The sequence below is a fragment of the Phlebotomus papatasi genome, chromosome 3 (genome assembly GCF_024763615.1).
Source record: "Phlebotomus papatasi isolate M1 chromosome 3, Ppap_2.1, whole genome shotgun sequence".
NCBI lineage: Eukaryota > Metazoa > Arthropoda > Insecta > Diptera > Psychodidae > Phlebotomus > Phlebotomus papatasi.
The window spans coordinates 9,660,771-9,685,769 of record NC_077224.1 but is presented as its reverse complement, the minus strand read 5'-3'; the positions used below and the strand labels follow the sequence as shown (position 1 = coordinate 9,685,769).

The 24,999-nt window shown below is 35.0% G+C and overlaps 1 protein-coding gene across 1 annotated transcript in view; it reads right to left on the bottom strand.

The window, feature by feature from the left end:
* Nucleotides 1-24,999, bottom strand: part of LOC129805190 (uncharacterized) — a 92,660-nt gene that overhangs the window by 29,529 nt on the left and 38,132 nt on the right. The window contains exon 2 of the mRNA XM_055852950.1: nt 14,972-15,096. Within this exon, the coding sequence (XP_055708925.1) occupies nt 14,972-15,096 (125 nt within the window). The remainder of the gene's footprint in view (nt 1-14,971; nt 15,097-24,999) is intronic.

Sequence of the window (24,999 nt, the reverse complement as noted above, 5' to 3'; positions counted from 1 at the left end):
ACGATAATTTACCGTCTATTAACAATTTGTGGATAATACTAATGTTTAAATTTAGTTCAATGAAATAATCATTGGATTTTTGCTCGTTTAACTGTCCCATTTTAAATAGCTAAACGAAAGGTTGGTAAATGCAAATTGTTCAATCTTATCGCAACAGTTCCAGTCGAAAATTGCTAAAAGAGGTTGGGGACGAAAATTTATATACGGGGATTAGGCCTGTTTTACCACAGCTTAATGCAAAATTGATTTTATTTGTTCAATAAATATAGAGCCGGCGAATACAGAAATAGCCCATGTGGTTATTCATGCAATACTTTATCAGTTGTAGTACAAAAGAGCAAGGACGGCTGTTGAAAACTAAATTTTAAATTGAATTGAGCAAATTTGTTGAAAATCATAATCCTCAAATATATTCAATGGCTATTGTCATTTAAACTAAGATAAATAATTAAATAAAAGATATCTAAAAACCGCAGTGCTTCCAGTGTGACCATTTGGCTGCTTTTGATATTAAATCTGCTCGAAAGTGAATAGAAGACATTTTCAAAATTGTGCTAAATATTCCGAAACTAATCACTATTTTATTTACGAATTAGAGCTTGAAAATCAATAAGAAAAATTGAAAATATTTTCTTTTTGTAAAAATCTTTTTCTTTTAACTTGAATTTAATTGATTTAATTCAATTTATTTTACTTAAACTAGGACAGACTGTTCTCAGTACAAAAATGCCCTATCCTACACAGTAAAAAAAATTACAACCACTACGATTGGTAATTTTTGCACGAGCGCTATGGTTGTAAATTTTGTGTATTGGAAATGTTGTGTATTGGCAAAGTTGTGTATTTTCAATTTTATAAAATGGCTTCCTGTCTATAATTTTGATTGTAGAGCAATTTTGTTCGGTTTATTTGTATTATCTGTGATATGTCTCGGTATTAAACTAAGAAAAAAAGAAAAAAAGAATAAAAAAAGGAAAAAAAATAAGAGAGAGTCTGAGACTTGAACTCATAATCTTTGCGTTGATGGTCTCGTGTTTTCTGCCTGCGCTACCGACTTGCTTACTTCTCTTCAGCAAATGGTCAAGAGTTGCATCGTCAATTTTTCTAATTTACATGATGCTTCCTCTGTTTTCTGTTATTACATAATTATTCCTAATTTTTCACGACTGAGGCACATTTTAAGAATCCAATGAATGATTCCAGAAGACAATTAGGCAGTTAAAAATGCAAAATCTATCTGAAATCTTAGAAAAATTGCAATAGTAAAGAATGGAATTTTGACAGTTCTCACACAAATTTTCCAATACACAAATTTCCTTACACAATACATAATTTTACTAGCATTATGTTAGTATCGTACCACCACTATGATAGTAATTTTACAATTTACAACCATATTGCTTGTGAATTTACACAACTTTTCAAATACACAACTTTATTTCTCACACAATTTTTTACTGTGTATACACAGTAAAAAAATTTACAACCACTACGATTGGTAATTTTTGTACGAGCGCTATGGTTGTAAGTTTTGTGTATTGGCAATGTTGTGTATTGGCAAAGTTGTGTATTTTAAATTTTATAAAATGGCTTCCTGTCTATAATTTTGATTGTAGAGCAATTTTGTTCGGTTTATTTGTATTATCTGTGATATGTCTCGGTATTAAACTAAGAAAAAAAAGAAAAAAAGAATAAAAAAAGGAAAAAAATTAAGAGAGTGTCTGAGACTTGAACCTATAATCTTTGCGTTGGTGGTCTCGTGTTTTCTGCCTGCGCTACCGACTTGCTTACTTCTCTTCAGCAAATGGCCAAGAGTTGCATCGTCAATTTTTCTAATTTACATGATGCTTCCTCTGTTTTCTGTTATTACATAATTATTCCTAATTTTTCACGACTGAGGCACATTTTAAGAATCCAATGAATGATTCCAGAAGACAATTAGGAAGTTAAAAATGCAAAAACTGTCTGAAATCTTAGAAAAATTGCAATAGTAAATAATGAAATTTTGACAGTTCTCACACAAATTTTCCAATACACAAATTTCCTTACACAATACATAATTTTACTAGCATTATGTTAGTATCGTACTACGAATATGATAGTAATTTTACAATTTACAACCATAGTGCTTGTGAATTTACACAACTTTTCCCATACACAACTTTATTTCTCACACAATTTTTTACTGTGTACAATAAAGTAAGGTAAATTAGGAACCTGCAGTGGCCACATGACTCAGTACTCAGGACAAGCCTTCTCTTTCGTTTTCTGGGCAAAGTGTTCCAGAGTATGACACTCTCCACAAAATGGACTTGCGAAAATCGCGACTGCCTGAACCGGGCATGCGGAGATACGAAGATCTGGCGGATGATCCAGCAACCATAATTCTCTCAACGATTAACTGGCATTAAACATCGAAACTTTTATATTTTCACCTTTCAAAATATGTTTTTTAATGAGGTAGCTCCTTGTCGTTCTAAATGATGTGCAAATTTTGCTGAAATTAGAATGACAAGGTTTCAACTTGCTTGGGTTAGTCCCCTTTTTCACAAAAATTTGAAAGATAAATATATGTATTTTGTGCCCCTTTACTTCAAACAAAATTATGCAAGTAATCAAAAAGATTAAAATTTTATAAAACTTTTCTAATAACGAAAATGTGAGTTAACCCCTTGTAATTTCCAAGGAGAGATTTATAAAAACGGGAAAACAGAATAGGCTCTAAAATCGTACCATGAGGAATCTCCGGTGATGGCCAGTGGACTTCAAGTCACTTTACGAAGAAAAACACTTTGAATCTTGCCCAGAGCTTTTGGTCCTGGATATGGACCTTCTTCAGTGGTCGACTAAACAATGTTTTTAGTATTAGTCAACCACTGAAGAAGGTCCATATCCAAGACCGAAAGCTCTGGGCAAAATTAAAAAAAAATGTTTTCCTTTTGAAGTGACTTCAAATCCACTGGCCATATTGGCCATCACCGGAAAGTCCCCTATCTATACATATTACATCAGTTTCTTTATCCAGTTATACCCTGAGGAACTTCGTGAGTGAGGTCAAGGGGAGACGAGATTGATTCGCCGGACCTCACTATCTGGGATCGGGAAGCAAGGTAGGACGAAATAAGACGGACGGATATCGTAGAAAAGTCAAAAGGTATCTGAAGCTCGTTACAGATTAGATCATGAGGAATGCTATTAAAAACCTTGGAGAACACTGAAATATACAAATTTGTCTTTTTACTGCTCGAACTCAAAGAGAGAGCAGTTATATAATTGTCTTTTTTTCAACTTTTCACTGTTCTGGAGCTTAAACGGTAAGAGATATCGACTTCCAGTCTTAGATGACCCCCAGTAAAAAACAATATCTCTCGACGTTTCTTTTTTCCCCTGCCACCCCCGCCCTTACCCTTCCAAAAACCTAGTTTTTTGGTTTTTCTCAAAATTGGCTCATGCTTATTCAATGATTTTCAAATATGTTTTAAAGGTAGTCCAGGCCAACATTTCGCCCAAACATAGCTATGACCGAAAAATTCGCCATTTTGAATTATTGAAAGTCAAAGGTCAACCACTTTGGATGGGTAATTTTTCAACCGATTTGGTTAAATTTGGATTTTTTGGAGAGGTATTGAAATTTCGAACCCGGCTGTATCGGTCCTTATCGGTAATGAGTCGGTTAAGTACCGATGTTTTGATTTTCAAATGTTTTTGTGATGTGATTTATGAATCAATTTGATCTTTAGTAGATCAGTAATACCAAAAGATCATGCAAAAAAACTAATTCACGGTGAGCTCTATCTCATGAGTTCGAGCATTCCGCAAATTTGGGACGCTTTGCCATTTCTTTTATTAACATAAAAATGACTCTTTTGGGTGTAAACACTAGTAGATTTTGATTCTTCAATAGTGTCTTGGATAAAAGGTAAACGGAACTCTATTTGCACAAAAAGTCGTTGAAGTTCGAAGAATTCAAATTCAATTTCGAATTTTCATACTAAATTTTCGAACAAGGTGGGAAAAATTCATCAAATCATCCACTAAAATTCTGGAAAAACAGTTACTCAATGATTATGGAGTGATTAAATAATGGAAAAAGAACAGTAAGCATCGCTGTTCTCTTTTTTTTCTCACAACAATGTGAAAATCGTCACATATTGACACTAAAGCACTTCGAATAGATAGATAGATAGATATTTATTCATCAGCAATGCTTATAAGGAACCACACAAGTACATTGTAATTATTAGCGGCCACCGCCGTCTTAGCGTTGACGAATTTCGAACAGGATGTACTTCAGCCACTTTGCGGAAGCACTGGTAAAAATAAAAGGGTCAAATTGACCCTTTTCCAAATGATGGATCATATTTGACTCTTTGAAAGGGTCACCAGGTACCTTTCGAAAGGGTCACGGTTTTGACATCTATTTAATTACGGAATAAACGAATAAAAAAACAATGAAAAAGTGATCTTTGGTGTTCGCTCAGATGAGAGAAATATGATATCAGTAATAAGTTTACAATAAAACATGATTATTCGTGATAAATGTGCATACTAAATTTCAAGAGATACAAAAGTGAACCTTTCAAAGGGTCAAATACGATCCATCCTTTTGAAAAGGGTCAATTTGACCCTTTTATTTTTACCAGTGAGTATTTTGAAGTAAGAAATTCTCTTTTTTGGATTTTTAAATAGATTTTCGAATTTTTCCAAGATCTACTTGTGAATGGTAAGATTGTAAGTCATTTATTGTTAGACGAAAAGCCACGATGAGCGTAAAATACCTCTGCTGTGGCCTACTCCTAGAGTTTATACCATAAAGCTGTCTTCAGACTAGAGGTTTAGCCCAGTTCCCGTAGGTTTCAGAATCCAAAATAGCAATCAATTTTATTGCTTTTACAGAATCTATTCAATAATCTAAAGATTATTCTATTCAATATTTATTCAAAATTGTGAAACGACTTTAATTGAGTAAGCAGAATAGTATAAAATTGTCCAAGTAAAAGATTCTAAAATAAAACATTTCCTCAGCCCACTGAAGAAGACCCACACCAAGGGTCGAAAGCTTTGGTAAAAATTCAAAGTCTTTCATTTTGAAAAGAAACGAATTCTCTGGCGAACACCGGAAGAGATGCAACCACAAAAACCCAAAATTTAGTTCAAATTCGTTCGATTATTTGTTCTTAATAATCCAATCTTAAGTTAAATTTTCTAAAATATCCTGACTGATAATGAATTATAACAGTTAAGCCATATGGCTAAGCCTTAGGCCTGAAACCCGTATAACAGTATGATAAAACGAGCATAGCGTGCACCCCGAGATGAAACTTTCGCTTATTGCTCGGCCACTCACTCAGTACATGACGAGCACCAAGGCAGTGAAGTGGTGTCTGAGGGTCGCCCTCAGGTGTTCGCACTACATAAGCCTCGATCTCTCTGATTTCGATTAACATTATTAAACCACTAAAACTCTCTTAAAGAATTTCCTGTATTTTAAATAATATGGACTCGGTCTTGGACTCAGTAAATTCAGGATTTCAAATTCGTGTTCTACAAACTTAAGAAAGCCTTTTAGAACTTAGCTTCAATTTGTAGTTTGCACTCTAACTAAACCGCATAATTCATTAGCTTAAAATAACGAATTTTGGAAAATTTTATACAGAGGTTTACGAACAAGATCTTGTATCTTCTATTGATTAAATAGAAACCCCTGGTGTTCAATATATTCTAAAAATTAATTTTATTACCTTTTCGTATTTTAAATGAGGAATTGTGTAGTTTGTGCGAATGATACTAATTAGGAGTTTGGAAAATGTATTTCTAACACAATTTTCAATTTTGAGTAAAAGTTTAATTTTGTCTGTGGTGATTTTGCATAAATATACATATGTAGTCTCTCAGAGCTTTCTCTTCTTGCTCCTCAAACCCAGAGAAAATGATAAATACGAAACGGAAGTTGTGTTCTCCTCAATGGTTGCCCCTCAAACATTTACGCAAAGTACACCAATCGACAGACTTGTTAAATAGTGTGGCGAGTGTGTATTTTGGCGGTGGTTTTGGGGTTTGGGGCGGCCTGAGTTCTGGGGATTTAGTGAGTGATGTTGAATTGAGATGGGAAAAGCATGAATATTCAAATTTGACCGATTCAATATTTGGTGGTTGGCCATTAACATACACAATTCATACAGCCATCGCACATTTGTTCATTTCATTGGGTCCCTGACAATTGCACTTTCAATAAAAGGGAACACAAATTTATTGGGGCCTTGTCCTGACTTAGTCACAACCGATAAAAGCTTTCCCTTAGCCCAAATGGATAGGGAGGGCTTTAGCCAATTCCTTCTGATTTCACCTTCGAGATGAGCAAATCAAACCAAAAGGAGGGAAGGTACAATCAAAATTTGGTAATTTGATCAAAAGTGAGCCAAAAGCACGGTGATTCACGTCACGGAAATGACGGCAATTATATTTCTTATACCTACCCAAGGATGTTCTATCACATTTTCGTGTACTTTAGGCCGCGAAGGGGAGGCATTTAATGTGTTGGCGGAGGCTCAATTTTCACCGTAGCAATTTCCACCCAAAAATAGCCTGTCATCGCTAATCAAAATTTGTGAATCTCTCAAAATGTAATTACCTCACACAATAGGTACTTCTGATATTCATCTCACACTCTCCACAAAATCTTTCCAACTCATTAAGGGAGCTGTTGATTCCAAAGGAAGCATCTTTCCCTTGTGTGTTCTTCAAGAAAACTCCCTGTATTCTAAGATCATTTGTACACCGGGACATAATTAAATTCATTAGAGAGATTTTTTAATATATTTTTTTAAATACCGCCAGCTAAGGATTTTGTCTTGGATATTTTTTTTTAGTATTTTCTACAACGTCATTGTGCTAGTTCATGAACTTAAGAAAGAAAGAAATTATGTAAAATCAAGGGAAGACAACTACAAGAGGAAAGTGTACATCACTTTATTCATGTTAAGCCTAGTAGGGGAATTCTGTAACTCCCTGGCAATGTCATATGACAAATTACGTTCGAATCTCAGGAGAGCTTTTTCGAAAATGTGAATCTGTAGCCGTAACATTGTCGTTTTACTCAAGTGGCATTGTCAGAAGTCACATATTTGAAATTTCTGGCAATTCAAATGACAATGAATTTTATTAAACAAATCAACCAAAACAAACTGTATTTGCAGAATGTCATTAAGTAACTGGATTTTATTTAAAAATCAATAATTTGAATTTTTCAACTCATGTGATATGAGAACAAAAGTTCAAGTGGTATTGTCAGATTTCGAACTCACGTGTGACAATGTCATAAAAATTACAGAATTCCCCTATAGGATAATTTTCTATACATGAATATTCAGCTGATTGGGTCCAGAAATGACAGATAGAAACCAATACAAGAAGGGGGATTTTTGATTTTCTCTTGCATTTGACAGCTGTTATCTTAATATCTCAGAATCGAATAGCGGGAAGCTCTGTAAAATTAATTCAAAATTTCAAAATTAAGTGTTCAAATGAAAAGTCTGATTCTAACTCTATAGGTAACATCACTGAGAGAAATCCGAAAAATTTAAAATAACTTTCCGGAAATGTTAATTTTACCCTGCAGTATTGATCCGAAATCGGTGTAAATATTATCCTTTTTAGGTGTACTAGGGGTAAAATGTACCCTTTTTCATGTAAATTTTACCCTTAATAAGGTGTAAAATTAACATTAAAAAATGTTGATATATTTTTACTCCTAAAAAATGTTAAATTTTTGAGGAAAAAAAGTTAATCGCACCCTCTTTTTTTCTCAGTGATTGAAACTATTCAAATTAAGATTGACCTAATGGTCAACAATTTCTCGAATTAACATAATTAACAGGAACATGGAGTAACGTTTTGAAAAAACCAATTGTTCTCATACGGAAACCCCTTGTTTTGGCTTACAAAATGTCAATTTGTCAGTGTCTTCGTTCGATTTAAGAAGATATTACGGCCCTTTATAGATTTTTGATAATCTTGAGCTAGCAGCCTTGCTGGAAATTCTCAAAAATGAAATGAGAATCATTATTGGGAACATTAAAGAATGTTTACAATTGGAGTACAGAAAACGACGGGTCCCGGTCAAAATACCGAAAGCCAAAATCCGGAAAGCCAGAATCCCCAACACCAAAATTCCGAACTCAATCAACTCATTGATGATCAGACGTATACATATGAAATCTTGTCATTTCATTTCATTAAAATTCAAAATTTCTTTTTTATTGAAATAAAGCTTTTCAAATGTCCTTTATTCAACCTTTAAAAATCTATATTGATGTCTAAACTGAAGTTCATTGGGAAATTAAATATCTTAATGAATACGTACATTTTTTCCAGAGCTTTCGGCTTAGTCTGTAAGCTTTTATCGGGGTGATTAACATCAGAAAAGGTATTGATAAGTCCTCAACTGTCTAAATACCCTTGATTATAGCTGATGACGTCGTGAGTAACGCGATTCGTTACCCCCAAAATTCAACTCATAATCGAATTTTCACGCATTCCGAGTTGCAAGCACTCCGAGTTGCACTTATTTCGAGGTCGCCTGTAAAGAATCTCAGCTACCATGAGGTTATCTTGGCTTATCACTGGTTTTAGTTCAATAGTGGCATCCTAATATCATTTTTCCATTTATTAAAATGTCAAACGTTAATGTATCTGAAGAATTTTAATGATTTCTCAATCGTTTTGGCCAAACAAAAGTTTTAATATCGTAGAGAAAACAGGGGCAGAATTAGACAGAGATAGAATTATACAGTGCAGTATTAGAGGAAGGCTTTCAGGCTTCGCACACCCTCTATTTTCGAACACTTCTTTTTTCCCAGATTCTTTTAATGTATCTGTCCTAGTGGCGATATATTTTAATAGCTAGTCTTAATTCGCACATTTCCTAAAAAAAATTTTTTGAAGTCTGAAAGCTTGCCCCTATAATTTTTCACAATATTGAGCAAACTATTAATTATTTGGAGTAATTAGTTCGCTCCTTATTCATTGCAATATTTATCAACCTGATTCAAAAATATTTTTACAAATTAAACTCAACGAAAAATTTTATACACTGGGTAATTCTTCCCCGGTCTCCCCTATATAATTAAACTCTTTAATAGTCCTTGATTAGTCTTAATCAATGATAACGTGGAATGTATTTTCGATTTTAAAAGTAAAAGAAAATCATGGTTTTTGCAATTGGAGTTCTAGTATTTGCATCAATGTGTACACCACATTCATGAAATGCCTTTGCCTTGACCTCCATTTCAAAATAATGAAAGACAAGGATGTTGATGACGAATAGAAATTTATTCACTTGAATATGAAAGTGGATTAATTACTGGCAAAGAAAAGAAAGTGTACAAGAATGCAAAATGAGCATCTGCTCTTGAGTTGAGGATCTTGGACTACAAAAAAATAAGGCGAGGAAATAACATTAAAATTTTTCCGGCTGAGTATGGAAGAGGGCAAGCAATTAAACTGCCATTAGACGTCACTCGAGGTGATGCTTAATTAAATAATACTTTGCAAAAGTGGAGGAGGTTCTCGGTGTTTATCGTCACCTCTGTAAATTTTCTCGATGGGGTTCAGGGATTGAGGAAAATGGGAAGGATGGTGCCTTTTAATGTCAGTACTTTGGCGTTGGAATCCTCACATTATCCGTGACTCCTATGAAACTATTTCTCAATTGGATGCCACATCATTCCTATTATTTTAGTCAAGGGGCAGGGGTTGAATTTGAGGAGGGTGAGATGCTTAAAGATATGGCGTTCTAAATTCTTGATGAGTATCTTGACATGGAACTCCTCAGATGAATGACACCCACAACGGAAACATGATAGCATTTGGAGGGTATAAGAAGCGAAGACATTGTGCAATTTTAATTGATTTCATATCATAAAGTTTCCTCAGCGTCATTTCCCGGTGGAGGGATCCCTTCCACGCACAATCCATTTTGCGATAAATAAAAAGAAAGTTAATATTAAAAGTCAAGTGACAGAGAGATTGTGTGATAGAAGAACAATCATCATAAAGAAAATTAATTTTCTCATATCTCTTTATGTCCATTTAATATGAAATTATGTAATTATAGCGTCAATTTCGTCATTTTATGTCCCTCCCTGGACGACTTTCTATCTTCATTTTCCACACGAGTGTGCATGTGGTTGGTGTATTCTTAAGCCCCACCGGGTTCTCCTGAACTCCTCAAACCAATCCCCAAAAGGGGTGAAGAAATTGAAAGTAAGGAGGACTCTTTTTCTTATGAAATTCTTCCCCTGGTGCGTGGAATGCCACGAAACAAGATAAGTTTTGTGCGGCAGAAAATGGAAAGACATCGTCTCGAGGGTAGAACATTTTCCCATGTAGAAGACTTAAATCTCCTTCAGTCCATATTTCTTACTTAAATTCCATCTCGGTGTTTTCTCAGCCAGTGAAAATGTGCCGAGGAAAATGAGTTCTTTTGAGACACATTGTAAGCTTCTGACTTCAGAGAAACTGCACAGGAGGACACTCAATCCCCTGGATTTTTTTTCCTCAAGATTTTCATTTTAATATGAAATACTTTGGTAAAGGAATTTATTCTTTTATCTTTGAGGAATCGACTGAAATTCATTGATAAAATTCACTGAGAGAATTTGGACTTTGAGGTAGCAATCTGCATCAACAATAGTCGTAAAGCAATGTGTAGCAAGGATTGCTACGGGTCCACACCGGAACATTCTGGTGCACTCTTCAACGCTAGTCTTACGGAAAAGAGACCCCATGGCACCATTCCAAAGAGCCGCGAATCAGACATCTTCCTCTCTTCATTGGTGAAGACCGACTGAGGAGCCGATTCGATTGTACCTTCGGAATAATTCGTCGAGCACTTACAACCCCATCTAGCGGAACTATAGCGATATCGTATCTTGAAGTTAGCCGTCGTTATAGCACCCCTCAAAGTTACCACGCCAGCTGAACAGTAATTGGTACCGTTGGCTTAGAAGAGTCTTCGCCAAGACGGGCTTTTTCCCTCCAGGTCCTCCAGTCTCAGCAGTCCTACTACAAATCGACGGATCCATTCCATACTATTCTAAGTCGACTTAGACTTATATTACTCTGAGAAATATGTTGTTCCTGGGACTGAGATCAACAACTGGTGAAAATTTAGTGGTCATCCGGCGTTCGGGTAACGAGATATTCAATTTTTTCAAAAAAAAAAAAAAAATTACACGGGCAGCATAGGAAACCGTCAACTTCAAATGGCTGTCCTCATTCTGAGATAGAATTGAATGGAATGGAACCGTAGAAATGTATGAAAGTTGACATAATTTCATTAATTTAACTTATTGAAAAAGATTAATAGAACATTTTGGAAAAGACAGTCTAAATATATTTGATATTATAAAAATTATATATAACGTTCTATGTTTGTTTAAATATTTATTTGAATCTAAAAAGATCTATCTATATTTTCGACTTATTTTTTTCAAAAAATTATGACTTTTTTTTCAATATTTTGTTTATTTATTTTTCAAACTCATAAGCTCAACATAAGAATGAAATTTTGGGTATTTCAAGATTTCAAGGTTTGATCTACTTAAATTTAAAAAGTTACTGAAAATGATAATATAAAATAATAAAAAATTAGAGAATTGAAAAAAATCGTTTGTTTATCATCATAAAGAGGATATTCTTTTAATATCTACAGTGATGCAAATCTTAATAGGACCAGTGCTTCGAAATCTCTTCTGAGGGTTGATGATTACATTTGATTGATTTAAGTTCAAAAACTTTTTGTTTAAAACCTTCAAGTTTTTTTATAAGAAAAGTTTTCGCAACTTATTCGTATAATGCACGACAAACCTAATTAGGAACATTCAGAATTTTGAACAAAATCTTGAGATTTCAAATAGAAAAACAATACATTTGAGGGCTAAGTAGCCTAAAATGACTAGGGGAAGGTGGGGCTACTTTGAGCTGTGGCGCTACTCTGCTATACGGTTTCTTTGTATATTTCTAATGGAAACTGGGTTTTAACATGATCTAATTTTAGTACACAAAGTAATTGTGTAGGCATAAAGTAAACAGACTCGAGTGGCGACGGGTCCTGAGTCAGGCCAAGACCAATAACTGCTTGTAGCGCCGGATAAGTAAAGTAATTGTGAATCTAATTAAAATGATTGTAAGGACCAGCTTTATTTAGAAATAGGCCAAAAAGTCGTATAATAATCTAGCCCCACAGCTCAAAGTAGCCCCACCTCCCCCTATCAATAATGAATTGAGGCTATCCGCGAATAATTTAAATTTTGGCCAGGTGTGGTGCTAAGTGGTCGGGTTGGATCAACAATTCTCATAACTTACTCTTCACTTCATTAGGAGTTCTTGTATTTGCATATTTGTTTAGAAGCCGATGAGGTGACGAGGAAGTTACGACAATTGCTGATCCAACTGACGAATTGTATGAAGGGACCTTTCTTGATAAATAAAGAAATGCGAGGATTAAAAAAACATATGTTTTCTATGCATTAGGGTAACTACTTAAAAAGTGATTAGTCAAAAGTAGGGGAGACTGGGGCAAAATGTCACAAAACGGATATTTTATTTTTTTACGAGCTACCTATGATCCACAGAAATTTCTGATTAGCGCAGTTTTATAGGAAATTTGTCGCTCTACAACTTCGTGAATGTCATTTTTCTCTATTTTGTAAGGAAATACATTTATCGAGCCGTTTTCTAAAAGGTAATTTTGTGACCATTCTCAAAAATGCTGGGGCAAATAGTATCACGCATGGGGTCACCGAAAACCGGAACGTGATATCTTTCACCGTTTAAACTCCAGGACGGTAACAGTCGAAATTTAGATTTTTTTGAATAAAATAAGGCATAGAATCGATACATATTGCAAGTGTACCGCAGAGTCCAAAGATTACTCAGGCAGTAGAGCAACGCGGGCCAAATCGTCCACAAAGCCAGAAAACAGAAAAAAATTATTCCTCGAAGACTCCTTGTGGAACGTAGAAAGTCAAGGCAAGAGACGGGATTGCGAGGTGAGTTGTAAGGATAATGCTCTCTCTCCCTCTCTCTCTAAAGTTAAAGAGTGAGTGAGAACACGCATATCCATATGATTTCAGGTATCGTTTTACCCCTCCATAAATCCTCATACGGAGCGACATAGAGACGACCTTTTCCTTCAGCGGACGCCAGCCCACTGACACTTCGTTTGCCGAAGCAACTCACTTTAATTTGCATTCGGAAATATCGTTTAAGGGAAGGGGTAAAAAAATGTGCCTGCAGAAAAAGCGATCGCAGCGCCATAAAGGATACAATAAAGAAAACTGAGTCTTTACACGCGACTATTTAGATCCAAAGACAATGCTAAAACGTCAAAATAATTTATTTTTTCAAATGATGCTGTTGACTTATACAACCTGACAGAGCATTTCCACCACTTGGCTCTGGAGGTTGGTCACCAACGCTAAGACGGAGGTGGACGCAAGCATTGATTTCTGAGAAGGTTTTATTTTTTAGTACATGTATTTTCTTTTTGATTGGAAGAATACCTGCTGAAAAGCATAGTTATTATTCATAAATGCATATTTAAGGACTTTTACAACGACCTTAATTATGTACTTAGTGTTAAGACTGAGTTATGTCACATTAGTTTTTTTTTTTTTTTAAAGTAGTTGGTTGTTCTACAAATCCTTAAATTTATGTTATTGTGTTAAGAATTTATTAAGTACTCACTAAGCCGGGTATTTTCTAAATCCGGAGGAGTATTAATAAATTTTGTAAGTAAACCGTGAGTCGAATATCGGCAGATCGGCGCTGATTATTCTACATGATCGACCGATCGAAACCTAGAGTAAACCATGGTTGATCTGTTAACTCCTTTGTATTATATTTACTAAGAAAATCTACAAAAACACTGTAGCCAAGAAATGTTGATCATGAGAAAGCCTAGTTTGGTTTTGTTATTAAAAAGTTGACAGATGAATGACAGTTATTTAAAGTTTTTATTTTATTTTCCAAAATTTTATCTGCTCTTTGTGAATGGTTTTCACTAGAATCTTTTTGTGAATGAAGTAGTAGACATTTTTCTGCTACGTCATTTGCTATTTAAAGCGACAACTTTTGCAAGAGAAATGCTCTAAGCGGCTTTCTCAATGAGAAATTATTGCTGCAGCCTGTAGAAGAATGAAGCAATGACTCTTTCTTAGGCCTAGGAGCAAAGTTAGTGGTCTCTTGTTGCTATCTTTCGTCTGCCAAACACTGCACATTAAATCATTTAAGAATTTCCCCAAAGTCGCTCTAAAGAAGACACAATGTCGATGATTTTTTTTTGTTCCATGAAGATGGGAAACTTAATAAAAAGGGCGATAGTTGTAAAGAAGCTTCCGAAGTTTGGGGCGGCAAAATGAAATTTTAAGAAGTGTAATAAAATTTAATAGTTGATTAAATTATAGAGTGTCATAATTTTTCTTGTGGCTGGGTGTGGATGTGAAAGGATAGAAGAATATATCATTGAATAATGGTAGTGGCGGTAGTAAAAATTTTTAGTGGTGCCTGAGTTGCAATAAAATATGAATTTTCATTAATTGAAGCCACACAGTGGAGGCTTTTTTGGGGGGTGCAAAAATTCACGTGTTTTCTGTATTTAGTGGTTCCTGGTTAAAATTACCAACGTAAATCATGAGTCTTGTGCTTATTATAGCGACGTGCCATGAAAAATTCGAGGCTATGGGTGTACAAGTTCAGGGGCTATCCCGTATTTTATTTAATAGCTTCCATAGTAATTTTATCCGCCGCCAAAAAGGGATGATACTGGCGGGATTTTCTCCAAGAATGAAGGATTTTTTCCTGCTGCAAATACCACCAAACCCTAAACTGTGATGTTTTGTGCTCCAAGACGAATGATATCATATTTCATGACGGATATTTTGGGGTGTGTTGAAGGCTAACAACTCACTTTCATTCCATCTTGTAGTCTCATTTTTGGGCAGAGGAGGGAGCATTGTGTGGGGGGCTTGATATGGAAGACGCAGAGACAGGGATTGTGCTGGTTGTCGCCAGAGAAATGGCCAAGAAATTGTGCTGTGAGACAGGATCAAGATATTTTTCATTGCATCATGTTACACAAAATACCCATCATCATTGCCACTAGTGGTAGCATTAAAAAATTTATTTTTCACTCTGATGGGGCGAGAGAATATAAAATACTAGTTTAGGGATATTTCAACTGAGATAAATATCAATTGGAGAGAAGCATTTATGACATTTTACTTTTTTTCCTCTACTATTTCCGCCGTGTAAACGCCTTGACAGATCTGTGATGAAAATGAAGTTGAATTGAACAAGTTTTTTTTTTTTATTTCTTGTACAAAAGAAACTTTGAGATATTTGTGTACAATTTTGTAGAATATTTGATATATAAGGTGAGGTACCCTCACTCGACCGGGTTCCTCGATTCGACCGGTGGGTCAATTTTTCAATATTTGATGGTCACTTTCGTCAATTTCTATGAATTTGTCACTGGTTCGTATTATTCATGGACTGATTGACCTATTAATGTTAGATCATACGCAAAATATTATAGCAAATATAAATAAATTGAATATATAAATCTACCAGTCCAGACGAGGAACCGGTCGAGTTCTTTGCCTTATATAAATTTTATTATACAAAAGCGTAGCGAAAGTGTTCTATAAATATTTAAAAATTATAAATATATATTTTAAAATTGTAGCAGAATAGTAAAACATAAATTCAATTTAACTAGGCATATTACACGCCATTTGACTTCTATAATCTTTGACAGAAATTTCCTTTGTTTTCCCATGAAGATATTTTACACTTATAAGACGGCGGTAGACGTATTAAGCAAAAAGCTTGCATTTGTCACTTAAAAGAGTATTTATTTGCTTAATAATATTTCCGTAAATTTAATATATAATCATTTATAATTGTCAGCGGTAGGGGAAAGTACTCTCCCTTCGAACGTTCATGCCTTCGAATAATGTTAATTTTCTCTAAGTTTTCTTAAGAGCCTTAAACATTTCTATTAAATATTAGTTAGCTTATTATTAATTATTGATAATTATGTGACAATTATGTGGAAATCTCTTAGGAAAAATAAGAGAAATTCACATTATTCGAAGGCATGAACGTTCGAAGGGAGACTACTTTCCCCTACATACAATTTGAAACGTGTCCACGATAAGATTGTTCCCAAGACTAATGCTTTAAAAATGAAGTCTACATAATATTAAAAAAAAGAAAAATACTTTTTTAAACTTTAATTCATTGTAGATTTTTTAGATATTATTAGTTTTTTATTCAAGTACTTGATGGGCGAAATCTCGAATCTTCTTCTTGAGTCCTCCCACCGAGGTCTGTACAAGATCATCATCGCGGCTCTTGGTTGCTTCATTCCATTTTTTCTTAAAGTCCTCGACGTTCTTGATGCGTTTAGCCTTCTTCTTCAGATCGTCTTTGATAATAGCCCAATATGTTTCAACTGGACGAAGATTATGAAAGTTTAGCGGATTCATCTCCTTTGGGTACATAACGAACGTCATTCTCCTAGTACCATTCTTTGGTTGCTTTTAAGTAATGGCACGACACCAAATCTGGCCAGAAGATCGGGGGTATGTCATGGCATCTGTACAGAGGCAACAGGCGTTTTTGGAGGCATTCAGTGATGTAAATTGACGAGTTCATGCTGCCCTGCATGAAGAACGCATTTCTCTGACATCTACATGAGCAGATCGCCATCCAAACCATGTATTTTTTGGAAACTTTTCATAATTTTTGTGCCTGTACTTTTTCTTACATCCTATGCGAGACTTTGCGATGTAATATTGCTGTCTTGGTAATTGTTTGAAGTCTCCTTTTACGTATGTTTCATCATCCATCAAATCAAGATGTACCCACTAAAGCCAAACATCATCTTATCGTGCGGGCTTCGAGCTCGTGTTTTAGCTGACTGACTTTGTGCATCCCTGCAATGAGGAGCTGCTTGGGCTTTAAAAGTCTTATGTCCATTCCTCTGATTTATTTTGTGCATAAGACTGGGAGAACATTTAAGTTTTTTAGCCCTCTCACAGATGTCGAATGATTGTTCTTGTAGCGCATGATCACCTTTTTCTCCAAATTTCGATCTCCAATACCCCGATCTTTTCCACATGCAGGTTTCTGGGCAGTGGTTTTACTGTCGAGGAATCGAAGAATCACCCTCCGGACGGTCTGGCGTGAGGCATTTCTAAGTTTTCCAAGGTTCGCGTAATTGATTCTAGGATTTTTTTTAGATACGTGTATACACGATCAGTTCCCTTCTCTTTTCCATTATTATTTCGTATAGTTAAAAATGAACAGAATTTGATGAGAGTTTCACCAAAAGAAAGGTAAAAACACGTGTTTACTTATTTACATACAACGAAAATGCGGAGCCAGTGACATCTGTCATAAAAATATCAAATCATTTGGAACAATCTTGTCGTGGACACCCTTTAAGATTATGGATGTGCAGCCATTTTTTTCTGATGATATTGGCCTTAAGACGGCGATAGACGCAAAATTGGAGAACTGAGTGCTGACAGCCGGTTTTTTTTTTTTCAAGACAAAATACATTCGAATTTCGGTTTCGATAGCTTACGACGGGAGATTTTTCTTCTCCTATCATTCGCGTGGCTGCTAAATAATTTCCTGTTATAATTCTTCTTACAATCACTTAAATAAAATAAATAAATTTGAGAATTTGAAATTCTGTCTAAATTTTTTGAATATTTTGTGCAAATGGATATTTTTCCCCTTAGTCAAGACACTGTTAGATAATAATCGAATTTTGAGTACTGCGAGAATCGAAAAAGTTTATAGTTTTCCTTATTGCTGGACTTTAAGACTGAAATGTATCTAAAATGGAACGTATGCTGTTTACAAGATTTCATCAGGCGCGTTCATAGTCGGAGCGAACTTTCACAGGGACTTTTCCAGTGTTCGTGTTCTTACGTCGTCAAAGGGTCACCTTTTCACTCGCGAACTCCGGAAAAATCCCTGTCTCGGCTAAATCGTTAAGTGGCACTCTATTCCCAAAAAAAAGTTTTTTGATTTTCGAAAGTGTGGGAAATGATTTTCGAATATGGGAAAAAATATGAATTGTTCGAAGCCAAAAGGTGTGCCAAACTTCAAAACCTTCTCTTATAGGGGAAGCCCTATAGGAAGCCTTCTCCTAAGGGGTCGTCCTACCTTCGGACAACTCAAGCTTCGAACAACTCTATTCTTTTTCTATGTTCTTAATTGAGTTAACTCATGCTCTTTTCAGGAAATTTAATCCATTAGAATAAACCTTCAAACGATACGAATCTTCCCTTTGCAAGGAGCAGGTTTACCACTTTATGGATAAGAAATGACGAGCTAGCTCTTTGCAAACCAAGGGAAACTTCGTGTCGTTTGAAGGTTCACTGTGTACGAATCGTGGCTACATTCCCCTAGTCTTCGTGAACTATATTGTTGTACCATCATTTTAAACAGTGATCTGTAACCAGTGCATTTTTCACTGTGAGAGAGATTTTACTTGTGAAGCCACTTGAACTGGGATACTTTCCCGAAAGGAATAAAATGGGTAAACAATGTCTCTGCGGTGGGTGATTCTGTAGCCATGGAATGGGTGAGATTTTTATTTCACTTGCTGGAACATGGTGCAACATGAGAGTTTTCAATGGGGAATCACATAAAAATCCTTCCCATTCACTCGCGTCATCGTTTTCTTCACAGTCCCACACGAATTTTACTGGCTGAGGGTGAATCTGAAGACAGCCATTTGAAGTAATATTGTGGCACCCATCCACCCACCCCGAAGGTTATTTTGTAGCAAAACAGCTCCAAGAACAAAGCTGGGTATCCAGCAGGGAAATTGTTTGAGTGTTTTGTGGGAAATTTGCGACATGCTGCAAAGTGCGACATTAATTTTGGACACGTATTGTGCTCCTGAGAAAGGCAATAACATATTACATGATAGATCAATTTGTGAGGGATTGTGCTTATTTTCTTTCTCAGCATTTCTAAATAACTTTGTCTCAATGACAGAACAATATTCAATGGATAATTAAATAGAGATATTCCTTTTTTGCACATTATAATATTTTAAATCAATTTGCTATCCATTTATTGGCAAATAATCCTCTCGTCAATCGATAGATTAACACTGCAACCGTCGCATTTGAAATCGAATTAACCGAAAATATGGATAAAATGTGGCACGTACAGATTCCTCCAATCCCCGCTCCAACCATCTATTAAACTCAATGAAAATTTAATGGGAAAAACTATTTGTGTGAACTTTCGGCAAGGGGGATCAGGTAAATTTAATATTAATTGCATTTGACGGTATTAAAGTGGTAATGTATTATTTAGGCACAAATTCACCCTCTGAATAATATACATACCATTGCATAAATATTTGTGTGTGAAAAGCATGTCGAAAAAAAAATAAATGTGGCACAATTCATATGCAAAATTAATAATTTAACACAAAGCGCGCTCTTTTTTTGTACACTCCACAAACATTTAATCTCACTTTCGCTCCATGCCAATGAGCATAACAATTACTGTAATTATTTGTGTGTGCATTAATTTGGAAAGGAGTATGAGGTGGAAAATTGGGGCTATGGAACATAAGCTTAGGTTCAGCAAATAAATCAATTTCAATAGTAATTATCTTATTGTACTGTGGATTTGATCAATGTTTGCGAATTTTTGCAGGTGAATGATACTCGGATCTGGGAAAAATCTATTTAAGAATAAATGTACGAATAAGTTAATTTAGATTCCCTCCTGTCGTTTTTCCACATGATTCTATTTCAATTCAGTAAAAAACTTCTGTATCATTCACTTAACAGCAATATCAACGAGATATACAGTGTTTCAATATAAAAACTAAAGTTTGAATAACGTTTTTCTATAAAGTCGTAACGGTCATAATTTTGAAAATTACCACTTAATTTCTTTCACTGGAAAACGATTTAGAGGAGAGCAAAACAGTATAGGTCACGGAAAGAGGAGCATCGAGCTCCCCTTTCGGGTTATCCTTGGGCCAGGGACTATAAAATGGGTAAACCACTACAATTTTTCCATCCTTTGAAGTCGAAAACACCTCGTAAGATTCAGGTATGTTCATTTCATTTGAAGCTAACTTCATGACAGTATATCCGAATAGCACAGGCTGTATGACTAATTTTATTCTCAATACTGCTAGATAACACCGTGTTTCTTCATCAATTTTTGTTGAAAAACAGCTCTGGATCACACAAAAATTCTCTGTGTAATATACATTTTAAGCCACGCCTCTCTTATGCTGACCGTAAGGACGGAGTAACTGATGACAATCATCCGGAAGTAGTGCTAGGGGAAGTGTGCTAAATTTCGGCCAGATTCTAATTTCGGCCACTTTACGTGTAATTTCGGCCATGGAAATAAATTAATTAAAATTATGTATGTAGGGGAAAGTGACCATACTTGATACTGTAAAATGATGTTCATAGTTTGTGATTATTTTCTGATTAACACACAAACCGAAGCGATTCTTGCACTATGACAAAAAAATGTCTCACTTATTAGGTTCATAATCCAACCTCAAATAGTTCCTGGAAATCCTTAGATTTTCCTCAAGAAGAAAATGGAAATTCAGTAGCGATTTTTATACAAGTTGGGTCCGGGGCCTTCCTGTATAATAATTGATTCGACAATTCGGAGGCCCATTTTCACTGCAAAAAATTCACCGGATACAAAAAATTGCACATCAATATTTAGACGGAACTCTAATCTATCTGCTTAAATTGTTTGTAAGACTGGTTATTAGTTTTAAAATCACTTTTATGTAATTTTTCTAAGCCATGTTTTTATGACATTAGGGCGCTAGCGAAAACCATTTATTTACTTTGAGTCCATGAAAATGTCATTCTGCAACCTTAAAATTCACGCAACAGGGTTGAAGATTATGCCAATTGTCGATAAAATTGACGGATTGCAATATGTGTAATTATGAAATAATCACATCTAATGATATAGTTGCCACATTAAAATTATCATTCATGGACCCTTCTTAAAATATAGGATGGACACAAGTAGAATTTATGAATTTGTTACCACCCACAAAAACAGTGTCCACCAATTAAAAATATTTTTACATAAATATTAGCACTGATGAACCCTCTATGTGCCTATGATAGTAGTTTTCCTGTACAGCGACATTAATTAAGAAATACTTATGAAATATCATGTATCGAAATTACAGTTTTGGGCTTATTTTTGATTTTTGCTTCCCGAAACTAGAAAAAAAGAGCTAGGATCCTAATTTTTTTTAGGAAATGTGAGGCTTAGCACCAGCTATTAAAATATATTGCGATGAGTCATAACTATTGATTAACATAGGAAAAAAATAGTTATTATCAAGCTTGGATCGTATCAAGCATGGTCACTTTCCCCTAATCTTCGAATAGTCAATGAATTCATTTTGCTTTTAAATATTTATTCATTTTTGGATGTATTAACACAAAGACCGTTAAATTTCAAATCAATCAAGGACTGACCACAAGTTGCAGAGAAAGGTATGTGGATAAGATAAAAAGTGCGGCAGGTAGAGCGTAAATCTGTACATAGACAATTAGGATCAAAAAGAGTAACATTGAAATGTGAAAGAAGAGTTCGGATGAGAAAAAAATCAGGATAGGTACTCTACCGATCTATTTGACCGGTAGAGTGAACAGGGGTCACAAAATTGTACGATAAATTATATAGCGGCTCCACCATCGCTTTCAGACTGCCTATCGCACCGATATAGCCTATAACCGGGAGTCATGACAGAAGCGAGTAGGATAGAATCATTCAACTATAACTCGTCGAGCACTCTCAACTCCACCTAACGGAATTATAGCCATATCGTAACTTGAAGTTGGCTGTCGTTATAAAACCCCTAAAAGTTACCACTCCAGCTGAACAGTGATTGGTACCCTTGGCTTAGAAGAGTCTTCGTCAGGACGGGCTTTCTTCCTCTAACTCCTCTAGACTCAACAGTCCCACTATAAATGTGGCACCACAAACTTCTCGCGTTAATATGGGTAATTACAAATTCGGATGATTCTGCTATGGTGCTATCTCCGCCGAAAAACCATCTACCAACGCGAACCCCATTTGGCCAAGCTTTTCTTTGCAGAAAGCTCCACACTAGGTTTTTCACAAAACAACAATTTCTGATAATACCACAACGACAATCAAGATTTTCACGTTTAAGGGTTAGATGTATGAGATCTACAAGATGACGTAGTTGCCATCTTGATTTGATGTTTCTGTCCGCCATTTTGAATAACTGTCAAAACTTAAAACTGGTACGATTGGGTTGAAATTTTAGTATATTGTAGCTGATGTCAAAACCTTTTAAGAACGTATCTATGGTTCAGTCTACGTCAAGCATTTACCCAGATAGAGAGGCTCAGAATTTAAAATTTTGAAATATTCATATTTGTACGATCTTTATATTCTAATCCTGAATTTTAAACATAAATAAAATGACTTAGTAACCATGAAAATTGGTTAAGACTTTTATTTTATAGATTTATTTACTCTTACATAATTTAAAAAAAAAATAAACGAAAAGTGCATTTATTTTCTTTTTATATTTTTATCTTTGCAAAAACAGTTTTTCAGATACTTAAATAATATGCTGTTATAAACAAAAACATTACATTTCTTTTTCGATAAAAGAAGCTCCCCGTAGTTCTGTATTCATGAAAGTGTTAAAATTTTGAACTTGGAGCCCCTGTATCCAGACAATCCTTTGACCTAGGTCGGATTATATATATATATATGTTCTGAAAAGACCTTAACATCGGCTAGAACATACTAAAATTTCAGCTCAATCGCAACGACGGTACTCAAATACGGAAAGCAGAGTAATTGGCAGTTCCAGAGCAGTTTGAAGGTAGAATAACTCTAGCCACAGAAAGTCAGTGTACTCCAAGACTGGCAACATATTTTTATGCAAAATATGAAGGCGCTCCGACCAGTAGTGTGAGAGTTATAGGGGCATAAAGTTGCTTACACTTCAATTAGTGCACCCTGTATTTTGGTAAAAGGAACATTAAGCAGGTTTAAACCATTTTCATATTTCATTGATCAAAATGGATCTTATCAGAATAATTATCAAAATTACTGATCAGAGTTGAATTGTTTAAATGAACCATTTTTAATTATTTGCTTTGATTTTTTACTTACCATATCTGAATATTTACTGATCAAGATTTTTTTCTTATTGGTTAAATGTGTCTTATTTATTTTTTTAACTAAGAATTTTGTATCAAACGTTCCGAGTTTCACCATATGACTAATTTGGCAATTTACCTGTATTTTTAGGCTTAGTCAGCCCACGGAGTTGTATCAGATTCAATGAATGAGGCAACTAACATACTGCAGGGTCAGACCTGAGAGGATGAGTGAAGGAAATCCTATCTGATTACATTTTCCAGCACACCAACCATGCCCCAAACCACCAGAAGCTTGTGTTCGCACAGGGAGTTGGATTTTTCTTGCTCATCTTTCGGTATACCAGAGGAGATTGAATGGGTGGAAGAATGGGATGGTGGGAGTCACTTTAGCACATTTAGAAAATCCGTACTTAACAAGTCTTGAAGTCTTGATCTTACGAGATTACCTGGTTTTTTTCCTCTCATCTTCCTGCCTCAGGAACACGCCACATCGATGGTTTGGGTGAGAAAAACTGTGTATGGGCATTGAATACCGACTTTGGGTGGAGGAGAGTTGGTTTCATGACGCAGGAATACACTGAGGTAGTATAATGGTGGATCAATCAGCAAATGTCGTAAAAAACATTTTACTGCCTTCCATAAGTCTGCCTCAGTGAATTTGTAGAAGTGACAAAACTTTTTCTAAGTCTTCTACTGAAGTTCAATTCTTCTATTACTCTGGTATTTTAATAATTTTTTTTTATTTCATTTTTTTAAATAATTGTTTAACCGTTTAAGGATTAGAGGGACGGAAATTGAGGGTCGAATTAAATCACTTTTTCTGAATTCTTAGAACAAAATATACCTATAGAAGCGGTGGCAGCCAAAATCCCGAAAGCCAAAATCCCGAATGTTCAAATTCTTGAAAGGATGAAATTATATGGAGGATAATAAGAAGAATAATTTCCCAAGACACAGAAGATTTCCCTTTGCCTCCAGCAAGCGCGGGTACAATCGTGGGAGTAGCTATGACAAATTTAAGAATTCGGGATTTTGGCATTCGGAATTTTGGCTCTTTCGGGATTTTGGCTTTCGGGATTTTGACCGGGACCCAATAAAGTTAAAAAGTATTAAAATTTTAATAAATTGGCCCCAATTCTGAGACCAAAATCAAGATCAAAATTTCAAGCCGACAAATACTTCCAAAATCAAGATTTCGTATTCGGACGCGAAATATTTATGAAACTTAAAATGTCTTAGCTAAAAAACCAAGACTTCAAGATTTTCCACACTTAACTAAACGTCACTTCTGACAAATACCTTCATTTCCTCTATTGAATATGTTGAAATTTCGTCATATAAATTAAGAAAATTAATTATAGAACGTTATTAAAGAATAAATGAGAGGCCATAAACGAGAGTACAGGAAGTGCTAACGAAACTTGTGACCTGTAATAAACCAAGAAATACTTATGCAAGATGTGATTATTTTTCAGGTATCCTCAGGGTGGTGTACGTCGATATGTACATTTAGAAATACGTATCATTTCGATTAAATTACAAGATCAAATACAGTATTTTTCAAAGTAATCCCCTTTTTGTACCATCTCTTATAGAAATTAATATTCCTCACCAATTGTAATTTCCGTATTGAAATCTTCAAATTGTTAGTATCTTGAAAATTCCAAGCACCTCCGAGAGGTTCTTGGAATTATTTCAAGAAAACAAGAAATTTGACGTCTTGAAATCTTGAAATATTGGT